Source organism: Corvus moneduloides, chromosome 4, assembly GCF_009650955.1.
Source record: "Corvus moneduloides isolate bCorMon1 chromosome 4, bCorMon1.pri, whole genome shotgun sequence".
Lineage (NCBI taxonomy): Eukaryota > Metazoa > Chordata > Aves > Passeriformes > Corvidae > Corvus > Corvus moneduloides.
Window position 1 is genome coordinate 54,878,141 of NC_045479.1, and position 23,025 is coordinate 54,901,165.

Consider the following 23,025-nt stretch of genomic DNA (forward strand, 5'->3'; position numbering starts at 1 on the left):
GAGATATTGTATAAGGCACATTTTGGAGAGAAGAAAAAACGCAGTAAAGAAGTCAGAGAACCTTTAACCGGTCCGTGAATTTTGGACTTTTAAAGTTTTCAAGATTATCTGTTGTCATGAGGGCTCGAGTCTTCCTTGATGAAGAGAACTCAGATGACTGCATGCGAGACTCAATGCGGTAAGGGGAAATTCTAGGCACCAGAGGACTCCCAGAAAATCCCAGACGTGCCCGGGGCTCCATCAGTGAGCGGGGGCCGCGCTGGCCCCGCGGACGGCACCCCGGCGAAGGGGGGAGCCTGGCGGGCCGAGGGGGAGCTTCAGGTGGCCGTGGCAAAGTACGAAAGGTGTCAGCAAGGCTTTAGAAAGCCCGAGAGACACCAGGGGAAGGGCGGGATGACCGGGTCCGGCCGTCACCGCCGCCCCCGCGGGGAGCAGAGGCGGCTGCGCGGGCCTTTCCCGCACATTCGGGCAGGGGCGACCGATGCGGTGAGGCTGCCGCTCCGGTCCGTCACCGCCCCGGCTGCGATGCTCCGGGGCGGGATCGACGCTTCGCCACTCCCCGCAGCCGCCCGGGTGGCCCCGCGGGAAGACACCGGCTGCCGCCCCGGGGCTCCTGGGCCCCTCCGCCCAACGCCTCTCGTCCCCACCCCGGCTCCCCCGGCCCGGGCCGCTGCCCCCACCCCCTCGGCCACCGCCTTCCCCTCCCCTTCCCCTCCCGGTCCCTCCTCCCCGCCGGCGCCGGCCGTGCCCGCCTCGGCTGAGGGGTGGCTGCCGCTGCCGCTGTCGCTGCTGCTGCCGCTGCCGGCGGCGGCTCCGGGAAGATGTCCGAGCGCGGCGGCTTCTACCGGCAGGAGCTGAACAAGACGGTGTGGGAGGTGCCCCAGCGCTACCAGAACCTCACCCCCGTCGGCTCCGGTGCCTACGGTTCCGTCTGGTAGGTGAGGGGCGGCGGCAGAGGGGCCGGGAGCCGGCAGGTGCAGCCGGCGGGCGGCGAGGACGGACAATACTGGGCAGGCGGGAGACCCCGCGCCGCGGCGGGGGTCGTGTGCTGGGAGCAGGGGGGCCCGGCGGCGGCAGCGGAGCGGGGGCGTGTCCACCGGGCACCGGTGTGAGCGGCACCGGAGCTCCCGCCCCGCTGCCCCGGCCGCCGGCCCCGCGGGGCCGGGCATTCCGCGCCGTCACCCGGGTAACCGCGCCCGCCGCCGCCCCGGGGCAGCCGCTGCCCCGCGGGCCGCCCCCCGGGCTCCGGAGTGCCGCCGAGCCGCTCCCCGCGGCCGCCAGCACCGAGTGACCGCCCGCCGCGGGGCCGCTGCCGGCTGGGCTGCTCCCGCCGGAGGGAGAATTGCCCCGAAGCCGAGAATCCTGCACAGTCATGGCGGTTCCGAGCGGGGAGGACGGGCAGGCGGCGGCAGGGCTGGGGCAGGGCTGTCGGAGCGGGGCCCGCTGCCGGCCCGGAGGGCTCCCCGGCGGCCGCGGCCCTTCCAGGCGGGGGATGTAGCGGGACATCCCGCGAGGCCCCGGGGCATCCGCGGCGGGGGGAGAGCTCTGTCCGCCGAGACAATGGGAGCAGCCCCGGGAGCGGGGCAGCCTGAGGGAGGAGACGGGGGTTCACCCGGTGCTTTCGGGGGGGATCACAAATTAGGAGAGATTGCCGCCCAAAGGCTTCGGCGTCTTAAGGTTGTTGAAGGGCTTGCCACATGTTGTCATAAAACGTTTCTCTCTCTTTGATAATTCCTACGTCATGTTGGCACTCTCGGGAACTCCCAGTGCAGGTTGGGCTGTTACTTTAGTATTTGATGTACGCTTTACTACGCTTATAAAAGCTTTGAATCAATTTTTGGAGATAATAGTGGCGTTTAAGGGGTTTTTGAGAAAGATCGTGTTTCTTTTGTAAGCTGGGTAAGTGGAATTATGTGAAACAATTCATAATGGGCCTTTAAATACAAGTACTACTTTAAATAAAAGTATTAAAAAAAATTCTTTAGAACTTTACTTTTTACCATGCTCTAAACTCATGCAGTAGTTCTCACTTTTTCTCTCTTCACAGTCAGATACCAGAGAACATTTATGGAGTTTTGTATTAGTTGCTTCATTGTCTAGCTCTGTGAAATGTCCAAGTTTACACATAAGCTAGGAATATGCATTTAAGAAAACCTCCAACACTCAGCAGAAACACTTAGGACTGCTGTGAAGTATCTTTGAATTTTTCTCTTTTTTTATTATTTCTAATTTATGCTTGCACCAGGGAGGTCTAGGCAAATACCATGTGAGTGTTGATACCTTCCGTTGTAGTTAAGCATGTGATCATCTGCTGGGACTAGTTCTGCAAGGACCTAATTTATTTATACTATAAAAATCTTAGTTTGTGAAATAAAAGAGGAGAAAGTAAACTAAGAGCTGGATGGATATACAGTAGCAGAGTAACTACTTTTGTGTTCCAGTTGAAACTGCATTTCTGGTTATTTTCCCTATTTATGCTGACATAGTTTTGAGGGAAAGACCTACTTTACTGAATTTTGTAATGAGATGTCAAGACTTCTGAGAAATTGCAAAGGAAGTGAAAACATGTCGTGGTTCACTTGCAGCACAGCTGGTGCTTTGGGTTTTGAAACTGTCTGCACAGCCAAGGAAATCCTAGTAATTTTTATCAATTGCAAAGCCTAGGAACTGAGATGTAAAATGGAGACTGGAAGATGCTATGAGAAAGGTTGACTCTAAAATAGACATTTATAAATAGAATATAGCAATAAAATATTGCTCTATATTAATAGTCTTGTTAGCATCAATGAACCATAAACCCAAACAGAAGCTTGAATGTGAGGAAAAGGTATACATCTTTCTGAGAAAAGCCATCTATTTTTAGTGTCTATTGAAATTGATTTTTTTTCTGTCTGTGTGCATTTGCTTTACCCAGGAGACCTACGAGATGTAACCATTCCCTTGAGTAATATGCTATATTGCTTCTGTGAATAATTTTACTCCTATTCAGTAAAATATCTAAAAACATATTTAAGTCTTACAGAAACTACTGGAATTAAACAAATTCTTAAGTGCTTTGATGAATAGAAGCCAAGGTCCTGAACTCTAAACGCTGGCTTTGAAATGGGAATAGAGTTGTAACAAATTTTTTCTGCCTCAGTGAAACTGTTCTCCAGGCTTACCCTTTTTTTCTTTTTTTTTATGGTAAATTATTGGCCATAGCCAGTAGACTTGGATAACGGAATTGGTAACTGGTAATAAGAAACATATTGTAAATACTTGCATTTAAGCATCTTTTGCTTGCAGCTCAAAATCAGTAGAACAGTTTGTGTCAGGAGGCTATGTTTTGGCCCAATTTATTGACATTTCGTAAGTCCGGTAGAATTCGTGTTTGTGTTAGTTGCAGGTGCATCAAATATGCTGTGGAGATAGATATTACTGGCTTAAAACAGATTCACTTTTAGAGAGATGTCTGTACCAAGCACAGTGCTTTTTTATTTGATTTTTTTGTTTAGGTTTTATTTAGATGTGGAATAGGTAGAAAACCCAAATCTTCTCTACCATAAGGAGCTCTCCTGCTTTTCTCACTTTTTTAATGACATATCACAAAGAACATTTGTTTTTGGGAATCCTCCAAATTCAGCTGCACTGCCAAGCAGAGTTGCACTTTAGCATCTATGTGAATCACAGAGAGAACTGTGAGGTCTCTCCCTCAAGTAGTTAATCCTTGCAGTACTTTTTGTGTTACTCTTATACTTTAGCTCTGTGCAAGGCTTTCTTTTATGTGAACTTTCTCCTGTGGCCATTCAGGCTCACGTATGTGCTGTCATTTGCCACTGTCAGATCTGATTTTTTAAGTTTAGGAAAAAAAATTAAAAGCCCTGGGGAAGGGGTGGGGGGGAGTAGTTTAGTTGCAAGTAAAATTATCATTGGTATCTTCAACAGTACATTTTGATTAATTTCTCTTTTTTCTAGGGGTTGTTTTTTATTAGCAAGTATCAAATTTACATGCACAACTGGTTTGGTCTGGAGTTGTTTTCTTTTTGTGCTATAGCTTTGCCTATCAAGGTGAGGGGGTTTTTTTATTATTAGACAATTATTTTAACTCTTTCTCAAGCTAAAACTTGGTTAAATTTAAAGTTTTCTTGAAAACATGCATTTTTAGTGTCCAGCCTTTAAAGTTGCTTTACCTCTCGCAGAAGTCAAGAGCTCTTAAGGTACCAGGCACTAGACCTTCTAACTGAGAGTTTTACAGCATTTAAGTTAAATTAAGCCATTTAGATGGGGAGCAAGATAGTTTACTTTCACAATGTAATCTTAATCTACAACCCTTTCTTTTCAGTTCTAGGGGAAAGAGACTATGTCTCAGGTCAAACTGAATTTTAAATTCTTGTTCCTTATGACTCTGCTTTTTAATATAAGAATTCTGGTTGCGTTTGAGTCTTCCAGCTGTCCCAGTGATATTGCTTATAAACGGGACATTTAGCCTGGAGCATCTGTGCTTTCCAGCTGTGTTGCACTGGTAGTTCCACTGTGGTTTGGTACCTGACCACCTTTTACTCTAGGAGGTGGTGTTGCTACCTGCTTGAGAAAGAGCTTCCTCTTTTTAAAAAGCTTCTTATTATACCACAAATTATGTAACGTATAGATTTTGGTTTCCTGTTCTTTGAAGTTTTTTTAAAGCCTGTATGCCTCTTTTTATGCCAGCTTTTGTAAACTGTCTTCTAACCTATTTAGTCCTATTTTTGCCTGGGAAGGATTGATGGCATTCTGCAGCGTGCTATCTCTGATCTCTCCAACAGGTTGTGTCCCATTAGCATATTGCAGGATCTGTGTTCTGCCTTCTCTGGAAAGAACAGACCTTGCAAGGTGAACCAAACTGAGTTCAGTTTCTTCCCAACCATAAACTCCTGCACTGTTTCCTCAGAGTCTGTTGGCATCAATAGTACTTACATTCCATCTCTTTTTGATTTTAAGACTATGCAATGCCTAACACCAATTCAGGTGACCTAACGTATTTTTAAGAAGAGGCCTATTAAGTCAGAGTGTAATGACACAGGCCTCAGTTCAAAAAAAGCAGGAAAGCAAAGCCTGCCTTAAGTCATTTACAACACTTCAGCATCCCTCTATCCTGTTGACTTTAAGCGCGTGAGCACGTGCTTAAGATTCATTAAGTTTTTGTTCTGGCTAATTTTGGGTAAAAATTGGGGAAGGTGGAATGGTGTTTAGGCTACAGTTTTGCTTTGAGGAAGTACAAGTGGAAAAATAGAAGCAGAATGCTCTAATCTTGAAGGTTAACCCCTTCTTTCCTGCCATCCATCCCGTTCTGTGCTTCTGCTTAGATGGTACAGATGTTTTGAGGGCATTAACTTGCATTACTGGAACATAACACTGCTGATACCATCCTTTTCACATTGAGGAACTCTAAGAAGATGCGAAGACAACTCAGTAGCATGTCAGGGTTTTTAAAAGCTGATATAAATTGACTTCAGCTGACAAAGAGGAAAATTCCTTCATCCAAGATTGTACTTGATGATTTCTGGGGGTTTTTTTTAAGTATCTATTTAGTTAGCTGTAGTGATACTGAATGTATGATTTACACTGTGAGATCAGGTTACTGGAGCTATGGTGTGTATCACTGTAGCACTACATGCTACTCTAAACAGTAAATGCTGAGATAAACTTTTAGAGTAGTGGTAACACACAACTGCTGTGTGTAAATACAGCTGGAAACCGAAGATGGTATAGATCTTTACAGGCTAAATACACAATCCCAGGCATGTGTAGATTTTAGTGGATTCCCTTTGGATTTCTTTCTGATCAACTCTTTTGTTCCCAAGGCAAATACAGAGGCTGAACTTCATCTTACAAATGGTTATATTTATTGCAAACTTTTCACACAACGTTGTTAAAATACTGCTGTCCAAGATCTGCTAGGAGTTGTCTATTTTTGGTATGCATCATTCAGAAGGAAAGTGTTGAAGCCTTTCATTAGTTTTGCGGATATTTACAGTGGGCCCCTCTAAGTGTATTCAAACACTTGCTTGAAAGCTGAGATGAAGGTTGATATGAGAGTCCAGTCAGACAGGACACATTTAAAAGTCAGTATATGTAATAACAATACTTATAAACAAGGCCTTGAAGGTGAGGTTGCAACAGAGAGGAGAACTAAATAAAAGGAGTTGCATGGTCAATGTTACCAATTAGAAGGAAGATCTTTGCGGTAGTATTGCTGGAGTGAATGGATGAAAATAATCAAAGCAACAAAAAAAGGTTGCTGAGTGAAAAAGACCCTCAGAGGAACATAAAGAAATAGCCATTAGAAATGAGGACACAGTGGGATTTGCAGCTACAAAGCCAAGGAAGGTCAAGAATTTAGCAATTTTTGTGAAAGATGCATGAAGGAAGACAGAAGGGTGTTTCTGAGCAGTGGCTGGGGAGACATCACTGGAGAGTTTGTTGAGAGTGGTTTTGTGGAGTACGCAGGGTGGAACACAGATTGTCATTCCTTTGTCTGGTTTCATCCTGACTATTTTCCAGCTGTTGGAACAGTGTAGTTAACTGACTTGGGAAAGGAAAGGGAAGTGGTAATTAGTGGCATCAAGGTCCCTATTTTAAATGAGAATGTCTAAGAACACTTTTAATGAAGGAGATGTTTGTGGAGAAGGATGAGAAAGGCTGAAAATTGCTGTGACAGAGATGTCTATGTAGGGTGCTGTCACTAAGCCTGTGGTGTAGTTTGAGAGCAGATGACACCTGAGTGTGTCTGAGGAGGGTGATAGGAAAGGTGAAGAAAAGACAGGGTTAAGAAGTGGGGAAGACCACTTTGTATTCTGCAGGTTTTCTTTCACAGGGAATTAATGAGATCTTTTTTAGAGAAAGGGGAGGCATGGGATGGAAGAGAGATGAAAGTCATGAGGTGAGCCATTTGTGGCAGAAAGGCAGCAAAGGTCATGGAATGGCAGCCTTCTGTGTGGCTGTGAGAATACATTAATAGAGGGTATTCTCTGCAGGTCTCCTCCGTCCTTACTTCAATATTTTTTTTTATGGTCCATATATTCCTGACTACATGAGGCAGCAGTGGCATAGCTGCCTCCTTTCCTGTCCTGCTGTCAGCAATAATTGCAGCTGGGGACACAGTCCCTGTCCCAGATGCCTGAAAGTCTTAGGACCTAGTTGCTCGCTTCAGTACAACTTCACAAGGAGCTGTTTGCAATTTCAGAACCTATTAGTTGGCTTGTATCAAAAATACAGTATCTTAGTTCTGCCCATACAGTCGGGAAGGGAGAGGACATTTCAAAACCCCTACATAACCTGGGAGTAAATTGCTACCATTTCACATTTTGGCTGTTGTAGAGCAAGGAAACAGGAAATGTGAAGGAGAAGTGGAGGGAGAAGTAGGAAAAAGAAGGACAAAATATAAGTGAGATTTTGTCTGTATAGGTTTGTTTAATGTTTTGAAAGCACCGATATTTTTCACGTTAAACTTTATATCCACATTAACTGCAGGCACTTCTAGCTGAAGCTTTGAAGCCCACAATGTGTAACTACCTGTCAGTCTTTTTTTTTTTTTTTTGAAATGCTGAATGGAACACATTTGCCACTAGCACTGTACTGGCTTAGTGGCAGCTGACTGATATTCTTGTTTGCATACTGACATTGGGCTTAGGCTATCTAAAATACATGATTATTTTAGTATCCATGAGCTGGTTGCACATGCTGAGGAAGCTAACTACTTATGACCCCAACCTTCTGTATGTTTTTCTCACAACCATGATTTTAAATGCATCATTCCCACTGATATAAGCTGTGCTGTCTGTAGCTTCACCTAAAAAAGTGTGACTACTCCTCTGTGAAGTTATTTAAATGTTTAAGTCACTGTGGAGGCACAGGAGACAGATCAGAAAATAAAACATGGCTTGTGGATTCAGAGGCTGACTCAGTGATACAGCACTTTTATGATCATGTTACATTGAACAAAAACTGATGATGTATTCACATAAACATGTGGAGAGCAATTATTTTTTAGTATTTTTCAGTGTCTGCTTAAAACCAGAAAACAACATATTTTTATGTCGGTTATAGAGCGATTATGTTGCATATGCAAGAGATATTTTATGTTTAGATTTAGGGGTAAATTAATCTGAGATAATTAACAGTCATTGTACTAAAACCAAAACCACTGATGCTAGTGCCCAGCATGGTGTGCTGGAATAATATCTAAGTGAGGGGATGTTAATTTTTACAGTACAATAACCTGTCATCATCAAGCAAGTGTGTTTTTTTGTCTAATGAGAAGATTAACATGTAGTTTCAGAGCTTCCCATTACTCATCCTCTCACATTTTTTCTTGCTTCCATCTAGTTTTTCTTTATGGTTTCCTTTTGATGCACAAATATATTGTGATTTGTGTGGTTTAGCAAACAAACCTTACAGCTAGCTCTTAGCAAGTGAAAATCACCAACATGAACTTGCAAAACAGTAACAAAACATTTATAAAGAAGAAACAAATGAACCATTTCCTGAGTTTACTTACTGCTTAACTTAAAATGGCCGTGGGTAGCTGTTTGCTATTCTCTTGCTTCACTGCCAATAGCTGATATGGTCCATTTCCTGGTATTGGATGGATGCTGTGTGTGCTTTTTTTCAAGACTACTGCATATCTCAATAAAAAGTAGCTTTTTATTTAAATTTAAAATAAATAAAAATTTGGATTTTAAAAAAGAGGAGCAAGATAGATAAGTCTCAGAAGACAAAGCTCACAAACTAAACTTTGCAAACAAAAACCAAAATCCATGTTATTCCTGTGATGACTTTCTTTCACTTCCATGACATTTATGAGAAGTTTGAAAAAGGGTTTTATTCACTGTAGTTGTAGGAACCCAAATTACATGAAATTACTAGAAAATGTCCCAGGGCAGGGTTCCTGTGGTCCCTCTTTTCTGTCTTGCTTGCCAGTACATGGTGCAGTAAGGGCTGCCTCCGTCAGTGATGAAGTTCTCTGAGTGTTGATCCTTCCTCAGTTCTTTCCCCTCCAATACCTGCTCACACAGACCCTTCTGCTGCTGTTAGTTGTTTTTCTTGACAATTTAGGATCTTACAAATTAAGAGGACATCTGTCCACAAGGAAGTTCATGTCTCCTCCAGTGGAAGGAGTCAGTGGGTACTTGAAAGGGTGTTGAGGTCTGCAGATAAGAACTCAAAACTGTGAACCTGTGTTTCGAGCATGAATTGCATTTTTGGGTTTTTTCTTTCTTTTTTTTTGGTCTTCCTCTTAACAGTTACGTGTAATGGGGAATTTTCACACGTTTTGGATGAATGTGACCCAGTGAAGGAAAGAAACTTGTGCTGCAGTGAAAGAAACAAAAATAGAATCCTGGAACAATATGGAGAAACACCAGACCCAGTGTCACTGTCACATGTGCTGTGTACAGCATTCTGTCCAAGTTTTGGTATAGTGTGTCCAGCCAGTCAAACTTCTGATGATGTAAAGGTAACAGCCTCACGAGCTGAGACACTGAATTATATAAAAAAAGAAAATCGGAAAAGTTAGTCTTCTGGTTTTTGCACCTAACCCCTAATCAGTTGCTTAGATTGCATATACCTAATTAAGTTGGCCAGCTATAATGCTTGTGAAAGACTTTGTAGACAATCAAAATCTTGTGGTTATCCAGAGTGATGGGGATGGAATGTTGTCTGACATGGGTAACCTACAGCAGATGGGAATGTTGCTGGAGACACAAGACTGGCTCCACATACAACCAGCTTTGGGTCATGCCTTCGTGCTGCATCTGCTACACCTGAGCTGGCTCCAGGAATGAAGAGAACTCATAGACTGAACACTGCATTCAAGATGAACTTTTTCCAGGCACTGCAGATAGTGCTGTGCCCAACTAGTAAGCCCTCTCCAAGCCCAAAGTGTTAGGAATTTCAGGGACTGGCTGTAGTTCAAGCTGATCCCAGGAAGGATTCTTCCTGCATTGGGTACTGGAGTTTACTAAATAGGATACAAGTTGGCTCGATGTGTGGTTTGTAAGATCAGGCTTCTACAAACAGCCTTCCAGCTGTTGAAGCAAATTTGATCCCAAAGACTAAGTAGCCATAGGTGAATAGTGTGCTTCTAGTTCCAAAGTCCCTGAGGGGTCTGAGCAGGCTGCACACATGAATGGCCTGTCTGTCCAGTTTTACTGCTCTGCAACCAAAGAGGATAAACTCCATGGATACTAGGGAAATTACTGTCTGTACAGCCGTAGTTATAAGCATCAGCTTCCAAAATCCATGTCCCATCAACAGTTAAAAAGCTATCTTGAGACTGTTAAAATCCCATGCTTCTGGCTCTTGAATTTTTGGATTGCAGTGGCTTCCTATGTTCAAACTTTTCTCTGAAATCTTAAGAACTGGGAAAATGTGCTAATAAATAAAAATTGATACTTCATCTAGTGGAACTTCAATAGAATTATTAAATATTGGAGTTGACAACACTAAAAAGGTGAGTCTAATTTAAGCAATGATTGAAAATCACACTAAATGAAAGTCTCTAATCTGTATGAAAATGATGCCATCCCAGCAGAGTAATGGCTTTTTATCCTTGATCTTGAAAAGGAGAGACAGCAAAAAATGTGTCATAACTCTAAAGGGTTCTGGGTCAAGAATGATCATATCTGAAAAAGCCATTGCTACGATTGTTACAAAGTTGTTTCTTGTTAACTAAAAAGATAGTGGTAATTCTATTTCTTTCTAAGTTATGATAGAAAGTCTGTCTAAAGTAGTGTTATGTGGCATTGTGAAAACATTTTATTATGTTTTATTTCAATTATTGAATTGTTTATATCTCAAGACATAAGGTTTACTTTTTCTTTCTGAGGTGGAGGCAGAGGGGAGTGAGCAGGCAGCAGTGTGGCACTTAGTTGCCAGCTGCAGTTAAACCATGACAGAGGGCCTCTAACCCTTTTCGTCCCTGTTAAATCGAGCTAGTTAACAGTATAGATTTGGGGTTTTTTTAAGAAGCTGTTTTCAGTCATTTTAATCATGCTGGTTACAGGCCGCCGAAGAAGGGTTTACAGGTGCCAAGCACAGGTGGGCCCATATTTTTGCTGTGACTGGGACCAGAGATGTCCTGTCCAGGGACTACTCTGAAAGCCGAGCATTCATGGGGAAATCACACAGAAAGGGAAGCAACTCATCTTGCCACCTAATAGTTTACTCAGCAGCTGATGAGGGATTCGGGGGACAAATCAGATTGTAGCTATGATGATGTAATAGCAAGACAGATCTAGTCTAAAAATGTGATCACAGAGGCAGTAGCAGAGATCACATATGCAAGTCATCCTTGAATCTGACCAACAAGACAGTTCAAACAACATGAAACTTATTTTTGAATGCTTTACTGTTAATAACTTGAATTATGATGATAGTAAACCAGGCAAGGAAGGAGATTGAAGGCATTAGCTCTGATTATAATTTGGTGCAGTTAGTTGAGTGTGGAGAAACTCATTTAAACCAAATCAGTCCCTGGCCTGTGCAGCTTCAATTCATGATTTCCTGTTGGAGGTCTCAGGACTCAACTTTTCCCTTTCCCTTTCCTTGTCCTTTTTCTCCTCTCTCCATATGTGATTCCATCTTGGGTCTAAAAAGCTGCTGTCATAAGAATTACTGAAGCTAAAAAGATCGTGCTTTGTACCATCTGAAAGCTTTGCAGCCTTGAGTCATATGGAGGATAAAAAGCAATTCATCTTAAAGATCAGTGGTTTTTACATTTGAACATAGAACTGGGAGGAGAGTGATGTTTATCATGATAACTGGATTTAAAATCTAATTCTTCCTAGCCTTATATAATGTGTACAGTGTCTCACAAACTGGTACAAGCATGAGTGGGAAGACCTGGGAATTAGCAGAAAAGATGAGATGTTAAACAGACTGCTGTTTTGAGCAATGTTATTTAGTTACCTGGATAAACATTTCCTTTCCCAAAATAATTGGAAAGCCTATAGACAGTATGCATTCGTGAGACTTGGCAGTGTTCTCTAGTGGCTTTGTTGCCCATGACTAAATGCAGAGCAATTACATCTAATCTTTGTTATATTAAAAGCTAAGCATTGGCTTCTTTTTTACTTCTTTAGATTTATTTGCGCAACCTTCATGTTGTCCCTGTGGCTGGTTATGTGGAATTTAAGATATTTCTGTTGTCAATTCTTCTCACACTGTTTGTTCCTTGAGCTGCTTCATGTATTTAAGCCACACAGCATCCTCATATCCTGAATAACTCTGGCCCTGCCCTACTGTTGGAACAAATTTCTCTGCTGTATCCCTTCCATCCACTCATCAGAGTGATACCAGTCTTCTCCTTCCTATGGATTCTTTCTGCTGCTCAGGAAGTGCCCTTTCTGAGTTGCTCAGCAAAACCACAGCACTCTACACCTTTAAAACTTGCCAGAAGATCAGCTTCTGTGATTCTTGCAAGAAACTAGCTAAGTAATCTGCTTATCTATTTCATTTATCTCATGAGTGACTCCCTCCTTCCATAGTGCCTGCAGGAAACTTGTTGATTAAATCTACTTACTTCTATTCTGTCTTTATTAAATTCTGGGTTGGCCTCATGGAGGTTGGGTGAATTCTAGGAAATCACCTTTCAGATTCCACTGTTCTTCCTGCACCTTTGTTGATTATATCCTTTGTTTCTTCTGATTAGAAACACCACCTTGTCCTGCAGATAAAGGCTTTGCTCTTCACTTGGCTTTTCATGACTTCATATGTGTAAGAGTCCACCTATTTGGAGCTGATTGTAGGCTCAGTGTATTAGTTTGGGAGCTACTCCAGGCACGATCAACGTTTTTTGTCTCTAGCAGGTGTGTCCTACAACAATTTGTAGGAGTGTTTAAAACACTGTGCAGAAGTTAATAGCATTTGATGTGACTGATGACTGTTGTCATTCTACTCTTTGCATTTTTCATGTTGTCTAATTTTTGTGTTTGTAACTCCAAAAAAGTTCTGTAAGATAAATGTGTCAGAAGGCTCTTGACCTGTTAGTACTCTCTAGCAAGTACAGATAGTGTTATCCACACTTCAAACTGAGAATTTCCAGGTATTTTAATTGAATACAATTACTTAATAGATAACAGTAACAATTGAAAGAAACTTTTTTCTTCGTAAGAGGAGGTAACAAATAGAATCTTTTTATAATTGTACTATGTAGTGTCATGAAGTAATACATACAGGGATCATTTTTATTCCTGCACTACATATCAGACATCAGTTATTTGTGGCTTGGGCTTGTCATGTCTTTCTAATGCCCAAAAAGAGGGGGTCTCCCTCGCTTGCAAATATTGACTTGTATATTTAGTGTCCTAAATATAGAGTATAAGATGTGCCCATTGTTCACTTGCTGGGAAAGGCATGGCCTTGGTTATATCAACATCCTAATTTGATACCAGTTTGGGGACATTATCGTCTAGCAAGCTAATGTTACATAATAATTAACATTCATAGACACAAAGGCAGTGTTCCTCTAATTAGTAAAGGTTCCAATTTGCTCAGTAAGAACAAACTTCAGTTTGAATCCCCATATTCCCTACAAGCCTTGCCTTGGAGCTGGAGGCTGGAGCTGCACTAATGGAGCTAATTGTCTGGTTACTTTTCCTGCCATTTGGGGAAAGGGTTGCCTGGGGATGAATTCTGAACAGTACCATAAGCATCAGTAATTTGCTGGATGGAAAACAAGGGACCTGAGTTCAAACACTCAGGAGTTACTGCTGACTGGCTCCCTGGTTGCAGTCCCTGAGTATAAGGTGAAAGAGGGTACAGGAAGGGGTAAGAGCCCTCAAGAGAGTACAGGTTCCTTCAGTGAACTGGTTGAGTGCTTTGCTGTAGAACATCCCATCAATGTGGACTTTTTCTTTCCCTCTTCCAGCTCAGCTTATGATACCAAAACAAGACAGAAGGTGGCAGTGAAAAAGCTTTCAAGACCTTTTCAATCACTTATCCATGCCCGGAGGACCTACCGAGAGCTTCGGTTGCTTAAGCACATGAAGCATGAGAACGTAAGTGGAGAGTGAGTTCTTTCCTTTTGGATTTCCATTACAAAAGTTTACAAGATAGGCTTAATTTCAGTTAGGTACAATCTTTTTCAAAAAGTACATGCAACTGTCTATGATGCCTTTTCCTGGTCTTAAAATCAAGAGTCAAACACGGTTAGAAGGTGAAAAGGGATTTTACCTTGGTATTTATTTTAAGGATCCTTAGGTGCACACATCCAGGTCAAATGCACTGAAATGCACACCACAATGCCCCCAAAAGATCTGGTATAACATTATAGGTCTTACTAATTAGCATATGTATCAAAAATTCCCCAATGAGAAGCTTGAATGGGCCCCTCTCCCCAAGGAGCCTTCCCCTGGATGGTTCTATCTTGGTTTACAGAATGTGTTCTGGAGAGGACCTTGGGGTCTGGGGCACACTAACCCCTACCTACGAAGCTTCTCAAATGTTTAGCCTCCTAGCTTGACAAGCAAGTCCAAGAATGTAGGCAAAAAGCACTAAGAATACAGAAGTAGTAAAAAGGTGTAACAGGGGTATAAAAGAAAAGGCAAAAAATCTTCATGGCATCATCTAGCTACCCAAGATACCTGGACCTAGCCATCTTAGGTGTAGTCACTGGACTTCAGAAACTTTCAGTGACAGGCTGCATTTTTATTTTAAAAATACCTAATTAAATCTTGAACATGAGGTTAATGAAACTCAAAACAAGTCATGCTACTCTTCTCTAACTAAAGTAATAAAAGTGTTCTACTCACTACTGTTGAAACATCTTGAAACATCACCCCAGGAAAAAAACCCCACACCTCAAACTTGCTTTTGCTGTATTTGGATTCTGTTGAGAAGTTAAGGGAAGATTAGTCTCATTGCAATTGACAACAGTGTAATAGTTAAATGAAAGACAGTAGACCTTGAGACCCCACATAAATGAGTACCGGTCTAAGTTTATGTGGTAAACAGTTGATTTCAGTGGAGCATCCACTTGCTTAAAGGTAGCTTGATGACTTGAAGCCTGAATAAAATACAGTTGATTGAAAAGTATCCTGGAGAAAGGATAAAAAAGTTAACAAAAACAGACCAAGAAAACTCATGAAAGTGTGCATAACCTACAATATAACTATTGTATAAGGCATGCGTCAGCTTTTCTGTAATGAGACATTACTTCTGCCTTTGTTTTTACTCTTTGTAATTAAGATTGTAATTAAGATGGCTGAGGTGATACCTTTATAGACCACCTATTTTATCATTTTTCAGTATGACCATATGTCATGTTTTTGTAAGTTTCATCCCAAAAATGCTGAGCACTGTCAGTACAAATTCCATGTTGCTTTACAGGTTTGTAAAAATAAAATGTCACTTCCTTCGCCTTCTTTCACCTGACAGGTTATAGGACTGCTAGATGTTTTTACACCTGCAACGTCAATAGAAAACTTTAATGAAGTGTAAGTAAAATTTTTTAAATCATTCTGACTAGTTACTAAGTAATTTAATACCATTCTGGTTTTAAAAAGGAAGACCATACATTTCCAAAAGACTTGCAGCCACAGTCAGCTTTGTAAAAATCTTTTTTCAACTTTCCCACAAAAGAGGAGGCAGGGAGATGGGCCTCATTTTTGTACTTTCCTAAATGATAATTTAAATTATTTAAATTAGTTTAAAGTTATACAGTAAATGATTTAATGTTGCATAAATGCCAACAAACTTTAAACTTTTCCAGTTCAATTGTGTGTTTATAACCTGTAGATTATTTTTTCATTGATAGATGGTAGAGTTCAGGGATGTAGGAAAGTATTCTGTTAGTTAACTGAGACAAGGTAAACTTAGGCTGGAGTCTTGGCTAACCTAAAACTAGGTATATTTTGGTGTGACTCAAGCATACAATTTATGCTGAGTTCCTTTTGGTTTACATAATTGTACAAGCACTTAGGTAAACAATTTAGCAGAAGAAATAATAATTAATATGTTTTTGTCTCCATGGAAATTAGTGACCAAACCCCTTTGACTCTGGGGCAAAATTACACAAATGGGAATTGGGTATGAGAGATGCATACTTTTGCCCCAGCAGCGTATTTGGAAAAGAATCAATGTTTCTGCAAAATTTGTCAAAAAATAAAACTTCCAGTGGGAACAGGGAGGGAAGTTACACAAAACACTCTTTATTTCTACCACTCTAATATTACCCTCCATCATCCGATATTCCAGGGCCTTGCAGGTCCTATAGTTTTGGTGCCTCAGGCTGCCACTTTGATGTTGGGTGAGGCTTCCTCTTCATCAAAAAATATGTTGCATGTATCACTGCTGTAGTGTGTCACGGAGAAAACAGAGATAAAAGATTCTAATATACTGTAAGGACTTTTCTTTTTCATTATATTAAGTCTCATACCAGTGATGGCATTATTAGAGCTCATGGCTGATTTAAAGGATATAAAATGCGTTACTAGACAGTGGAAAAGGAACCTACATGGCCTGTGTAGATACTTTTCTAGAAGATTTATGTTCTGCCATTCTGTGGTTTTTTTCTCACTGTTTTACTCTCACAGATATCTTGTGACAAATTTAATGGGTGCTGACCTGAATAACATTGTGAAGTGCCAGAAGTTAACAGACGATCATATACAGTTTCTCATCTATCAGTTACTTCGAGGTCTTAAGGTACTGTCTGAGTCCAGGAATCTAAATGTTGTAGTAATGAGTCAGCAATCTAAATCTTGTAGTAAGGACTGGTTGGTTGCAATGAGAGTACTTAAACACTTTTTTTTTTAATATCTTAAAAGTGCACAAATAGCAGCAATAATTTCAGAAATTATCAGGTAATTTTCTAACCAGAAATAAACCCCCAAGCCTACCAATGTTTACATGCACAATATACGTGATACTCCCCTTGAACATTAACTTTAGATCAGTGTCTATTTCAGGTCCTACTGCAGGACAATAATATGCTATATATAATGTTTAAAAAATTCTGAAGAATGTGAAATGGATAAAGAACAATATGGAAAGTAACTCACATTTGTGCTTTGAAAGACATGAGCTACTTTGAAAAACCACAGTCCTGATTTTTGTAGAGAGTGTCACATGGGTGAAGAGATAACCAAGTTAGTTGGGTCCCTTGTGAAATGTCTGGAAGTAGAAATTCATCCCAGCAATGTACAATGCTGCACACAGTCACTTAGGATTTACTCTGCCTGTGAAGTCATTGTTTCCTTCAATCATACCAGTTAAAATTTATACTCTTAAATAACACAGGCGACGGGCAATGAATCTACAGCAAAATTTTCTTCCAAAAGAATCAAAATATGTGTCATTTTGCTGATATTTAACATACAAGTGTCTATAAACAGGGGAAGGTGGAGGTAATGCTTCCCATTACTAGGTGCTAAGCTTTTTCTCAGACCAGTATGGGTTTTCCCAAGATACAAGCAAACAGAAAAGAGAGGTCAGCAGCTTTACTAGCTAACTTAACAGTAATTGATATTTTAGGCATAGAAAATAATTATATGTTTGAAAGCAAGCCATGGTAAATACTGGCTCTGAAATATACTTACTACATGACTTTCAGCAAGTCACCTTGTGCCTGAGACAGTAATTCTTATTCATGCATGCAGATTCCATCACTTTAAGTACAGATTTTAGTGAATAAAAATTGCAAAACTGAACCCTTAATTGCTTTGTCTCATTTATGTGAGTTAATAGCTTGGTTAGGAAGATGGATTCTGGCATTAATTATCCTCCTTGTGGTTTTGAATATAAGTCTATGTTGTGTCAAAGCTAAATAATAGTAAGAACTGTGCTCTAAGTGAATATTAATTTCAGAAATGCACTCAGGTGCATTTCTGGCTCTGTTTGAGAGGGGAGGGGTTGCTGGTGGCTCCTCTCTTCTGGAATTGAAATTCTCATGTCTCATTAGTCAAAGAACATTTGATCATGTATATGACTGCTTGGTGGCACCGGGAGGGGCTCCTGTGGTTGTCTCAGCAGAGCAGGGACACAGCTCCTGTCGCAAGCAGTGTTTTGGTTTCCTGTTCATTCAGCTGCTTGCAGCTGCTGTGAGGAGCACTGAGAGGTGACCCTGCCTTCTGGTAAACATGAAGAATGCCCTTGTGTTCTCTTTGGGTTTTCCCAATTGCTGTACAGGTTTTGTGTATAATTCCTTCTCCTAAAAAAGGTGGAATCACGTCTAGAGAATAGAAGGTTTCCAAGGTCTGGCCGATCCTGGTTGATAAGATCATAGGTAAACTTGCTGTTAATCCTAACTAGAGAACAATAGGCAATGACAGAGTAAGCTTTTCTCAGTTTTTGATTTTAAATGTTTTATGTAAAATAGCAGAGACACGAAATAGCCACTGAAATACTGCTTTGAAAGTGGACTTGCAGTAATGCTGTGGGTATTTTAGGTGGGTATTTTGGTCACTAACCTGTCCCAGAGTGCAAGTGTGGCTGTTTTCATCCACATCAGTGTTCACAGTATGGGAAGGTAACTTACATCACGTAGGAGTTAACCATGCTGCTCCCTAGGCCACTGATTGCACTAGCCACTAGCTGATCAACATGGACATTCAGAGAAGGCTGGAACAAATTCCAAATTGGTAGGAGACTTTAAACAGAAGAATCACTGTGAGTGCTGCCTTTCATGGTAGAATCTAGTCTTCATGGTTACCTTTCTTGAAATACCCAGTTCTGGATAAGACAAAACAGGGAGGTTTTGACGTTTGACATACCTCTGAAAACATTGGATGACGTAAGTATTTTCTGTTTATAAAACAGTCAGTCTCAGAAGTAAATAATAAGACAAGTGGCTTTGACCTCCTTCACCTCTAACTTCAAATTTTACCTTTTTTTCTTCTTTTTTTTTTTCTTCACAGTATATTCACTCAGCTGGAATCATCCATCGGGTGAGTTCAGTCTTTGAGGTAATGAAAATGAATGTAGTGTGTCCCTCTGTGCATCAAATGTGTTGCTAAGACATAGTTACAATATATTTTAAAAGGTTGAAATAAGTACTTGACTCTACGTGTTCTGCTACAGGACCTGAAGCCCAGTAACCTAGCCGTAAATGAAGACTGTGAATTGAGGGTAGGTATCATGCTGTCGTAGCAAAGAGTGTTGTGAAAACTCTCAAGATGACAGTTTCCTAAAAAAACATTAGTTACCATTTTTATGTCTCATTCCATTCATTTCAACTGTTTGCTACTTGCTCATTTCTGTGAACATGTGTTTTCTCCCAAATGTTAATTTAGTATGAATGCAAATATCTTTGCAAAATCCCTCTGTACCGCACAGATGGTACATAGATAATAGTTTGGCCCCTGCGTGAGTACTTAATGGAGTTTATCTTGAGAGTCTGACCTGTGATATGTCTCTGCATCAGCCATGTATAGGTGAAGCCTTGTAACAACTTTCATTTTTGTATCTATAGAACATACAAGCTAAATTAAATAATGACGGCGAAAAATATATCATTATTACCAGTTACAGGCAGTAAGACAAACAAACAAACAAATAAAACTCAACCAACCAAAAAGAATCCTGTAATCCTTGTTTCTCAAATGCTATTTTGATGTACACATCTATATAAATACATCTCTTGGTGTATCTGTGTGATATGATACTAGATAATAAGTATGAGACTCTGGAGAAGGAAAAGATGTCTTGTAGCTTTCTAAGCCTTTAAGCTTAAGAATGAGAAGTTAAACATTTCTCCATGACAGCCAGAAACATCTTTATTCCTGTTTCTAAGACTCTGATGTAATCACTTTATTCCAGCTGCAAAGGATTTAAGAAAAGACTCCAAATACTACAAGATCAGCAAAAAATCACAGTAATGAATAAGAGCAGTGCAGTTAGGTTCTTGCACTAATCCGGATCTGTGGTGAGAAACTGTAGTTCCTGTTTGATTTAGTGACACTTGCAGATGCTCAGCAAGTTTCATGATTATCTCTTTAATGTCTTCATGCATGTATGTTCAGCATCTGTGGAATTTTGTGGGTCATCTGTGTTTGATCATGTACTCTAAAATGTGTGCTATATTTTTGTACTGTAAGTAAAGGAGACTTTTACTGTTTTTTTTATATTATTATGAAATCTGTGCACCTCTCTGTCTAGCATTTGTTACTCTGCTTTCTGCTTTGTTTATATTTATAGCTTTACTTCCTCAAAGTATTTTCAACAGAACAAACTAGTGGATATTTCCAAGTACTAACAAAAAGGAAATAGAAGCAAAGAGAAGGAAAGTGTGTGTGTGCATACATTTGATAGAAGGGATCAGCTGTTAAGGAAAAATATTGCTAAAACCCTTATAAAAATAAGGGCACATTTGAGTTTCATGCCATTATTTGTGCCTTGTTTGCCTCATGCATTTTTCGTCACTTACTTAAGAAATAAATTATGCTTTTAAACAATATTGGAAGTAAAGATGTTAATTATTTATATCTTAATATTTTTCTTCAGGCTTTGTGTATCTTTTAATTGGATTATAACTGAAGAATTTTGAATTACACTCTTGAAATTTTCTTATTCCCTATGAAAAGGATTAGCCATCAGCTTAATAAATAATCCTGGATCTCATCACAGGAGATACTCAATGATCTTATTCACACTTCTATGTGAAGAGATGATTAACAGCACTGGGGCTCAGATGGTACCCTTTCACAGCAGTCTCTCTTAGAGCTAGGGTCCGTAACTGGTGGGACATAGACTAACCAGAAAACAGAATAGAAAGCAAAGAAATGAGCTGGGAAAATTCAATTGAAGTAACTTCTCATCAGTGTAAACTTAGCAAGGGAGAGCATCTGGAGGGGAACACTTTGCAATCAAGCCTCTGTGTACATAAACAGAGCTCCTTTGTTTGTTTTGGTGGGCAAGTTCTATTGAAAACAAATGGGGTGTGATTTACGTTTACATTGTTACACAGGATATACATTTCTCTCCTAGTGGCATCGGGATAATGTGTGACTTGAGTAAATGCTTGGATGAAAGAAAATTAGACAACAGAAATTCTGCAGATTTGTGATCAGCTCGTTTGGTCTTTAAATGGCCACTGGCACTTGCTGTTGGCGTTTTACACAAATACTCCCAGTTGATAATAATATTTCATTTTTTTATAGCAACAGTGTTTATTTTTAGTAAATGAATGTCACTGGAAAATTGAACTCAAGGTGAAATATAAAGTCTGTCTTGGAGAACAAAGTGCCAGGTTCATTGCAGTGGAAATATCTTTATGCAGCACCAGAGGCTGCAGGGATACAGCAGGAAGAGCAGATGAGCTCCTCTGCAGAGTGCTGCTGTTTTACTTCACCAAGAGTGAGGGACTATGGAAAACTCAGAAATGAGTAATGGGAAAATCAGGACCTATAATAAAAGTGAAAGGGGATTTTTTTTAAATCACTATTTTATTTTTATTCTGTAGATTTTAGACTTTGGTTTAGCTCGTCAAACTGATGATGAAATGACTGGATATGTTGCAACAAGATGGTACAGAGCTCCAGAAATTATGTTAAACTGGATGCACTACAATCAAACAGGTAAACTGAGAAGACTTGTATTTTGCTACAGCTGGATTTAGTGATAGTTTTAAACCAAGAAGCAGCTGTGTTTAAGGATCTCTTTGATTCATTTGGCACATTTCTGTCTCTGTTTTTTGGCAGTTGACATATGGTCGGTTGGATGTATCATGGCAGAGCTATTGAAAGGAAAGGCTCTATTTCCAGGAAATGATTGTATCCTTAATATAAAACTTAAAATACAACTATAAAAATACTGTCTAACTCTTCCTTTTTTTTCCTAAGGACTTGAGTGTTTCTATGGACATGTTTTTAAACTAACAAACTTGTAAAAGAGTAAACAATTTGCTAATCTTTCAGTTCAGTGTGTATGACGACTGAATATGAGACCCACTGGTAGGATAAAAACCACTAACAGATGTTCCTAAACAACAAAAAGTTACATTTGTTCTTTTTTATCTGTATTTTAAAAATAACCTAGTTACAACAGAGTAGATTTCTTCCATGTGTGGATCTTACTGAAATAACATAGACTAATACTGAAGCTGAGTAAAGGCACATTTTTTCATCAGCTAATACAATTTTAAAAAACAGAACTGCTTTTAGGCTGGAAGTTCCTAACATGCAAATGAGTTAACTTTTAAATAATAAGTGAATTAATGGGCTTATTGTGTCCTGTTATATTAAAAAAAGCCAGTAGTTCCAGAAATGCCACAGGAGCAACAAAGCCCTCTTTTCTGCAGCACTGTGCTTTGGTCCCTGATGGAGCATCAGGGATTTCCAGTGGCGTTTCCTGTGCTGGCAGGAGCAGAAAAAAGATATTGCTGAGGAGAGCAGTAAAATAATAAAAGAAAACGGAAGAAAAACTCATAATAAGGAGTAAGGAAACAACTGCATCAAGGAGGAAAGCTTTTATTATGAGAAACAAAAGCACATTCTTTCGTACTGAATATTGGCATTTCTTGCTACTCCAAAACCCCTCAAAAAGCAAATACTTCTGCTAATACTAAGCTGTTGCTGGGTGCAAAGCCTCATGACATTAGAATTGCCTGAAATAATCTTAAGAGAGCTGGGACCAAGTCTCCCCACTGGCCTTTCTATTGTGCTCAGCATCATTAGCCTTTATTGTAACCACAGGCAGCCTCCAGGTGTTCATCAGTGGGAGATGACTGTCCTGAGACTGTTTGATTACATGATATGTGGTATTTGAAAAAATCAGTATATCTAGTTTGCAAGAAATAAGATTTTTTTCGTTGTTATAAAATATTGTCTACAATTATATTATTATATCAATTTAAATATAGCTGTAAAATAATCTAGAGTGTTTATGAAAAATGTAATATACTTCACAGGTCCTGTATGACAATGAAAAAATAACATTTTCAAGATTTTTAATCTTGAGACCTATATAAAACAGATTTTTAAAGGTACCAAATGAGAACTTTTCATTTGCCAGTCTTTAGATTAGTAATCTAGCCCTATGAGCTGTATGTTATATTAGACTGATCTTCAGAAA

The 23,025-nt window shown here is 40.2% G+C and overlaps 1 protein-coding gene across 3 annotated transcripts in view; it reads left to right on the plus strand.

Annotated features, from left to right (window-relative positions):
- The first annotated feature begins 521 nt into the window (after nt 1-521).
- MAPK11 (mitogen-activated protein kinase 11) overlaps nt 522-23,025 on the plus strand; it is a 31,971-nt gene continuing 9,467 nt past the window's right edge. The window contains exons 1-8 of one of the 3 annotated variants that reach the window (XM_032107150.1): nt 541-934; nt 13,886-14,015; nt 15,394-15,452; nt 16,551-16,662; nt 18,873-18,902; nt 19,036-19,083; nt 21,416-21,530; nt 21,654-21,725. In XM_032107150.1, coding sequence (XP_031963041.1) covers nt 822-934; nt 13,886-14,015; nt 15,394-15,452; nt 16,551-16,662; nt 18,873-18,902; nt 19,036-19,083; nt 21,416-21,530; nt 21,654-21,725 — 679 coding nt within the window. In that variant the 5' untranslated portion in view covers nt 541-821. Of the gene's footprint in view, nt 935-8,922; nt 9,473-13,885; nt 14,016-15,393; nt 15,453-16,550; nt 16,663-18,872; nt 18,903-19,035; nt 19,084-21,415; nt 21,531-21,653; nt 21,726-23,025 lie in introns of those variants that run through there. The other 2 variants (XM_032107152.1, XM_032107151.1) reach the window with 2 other exon arrangements.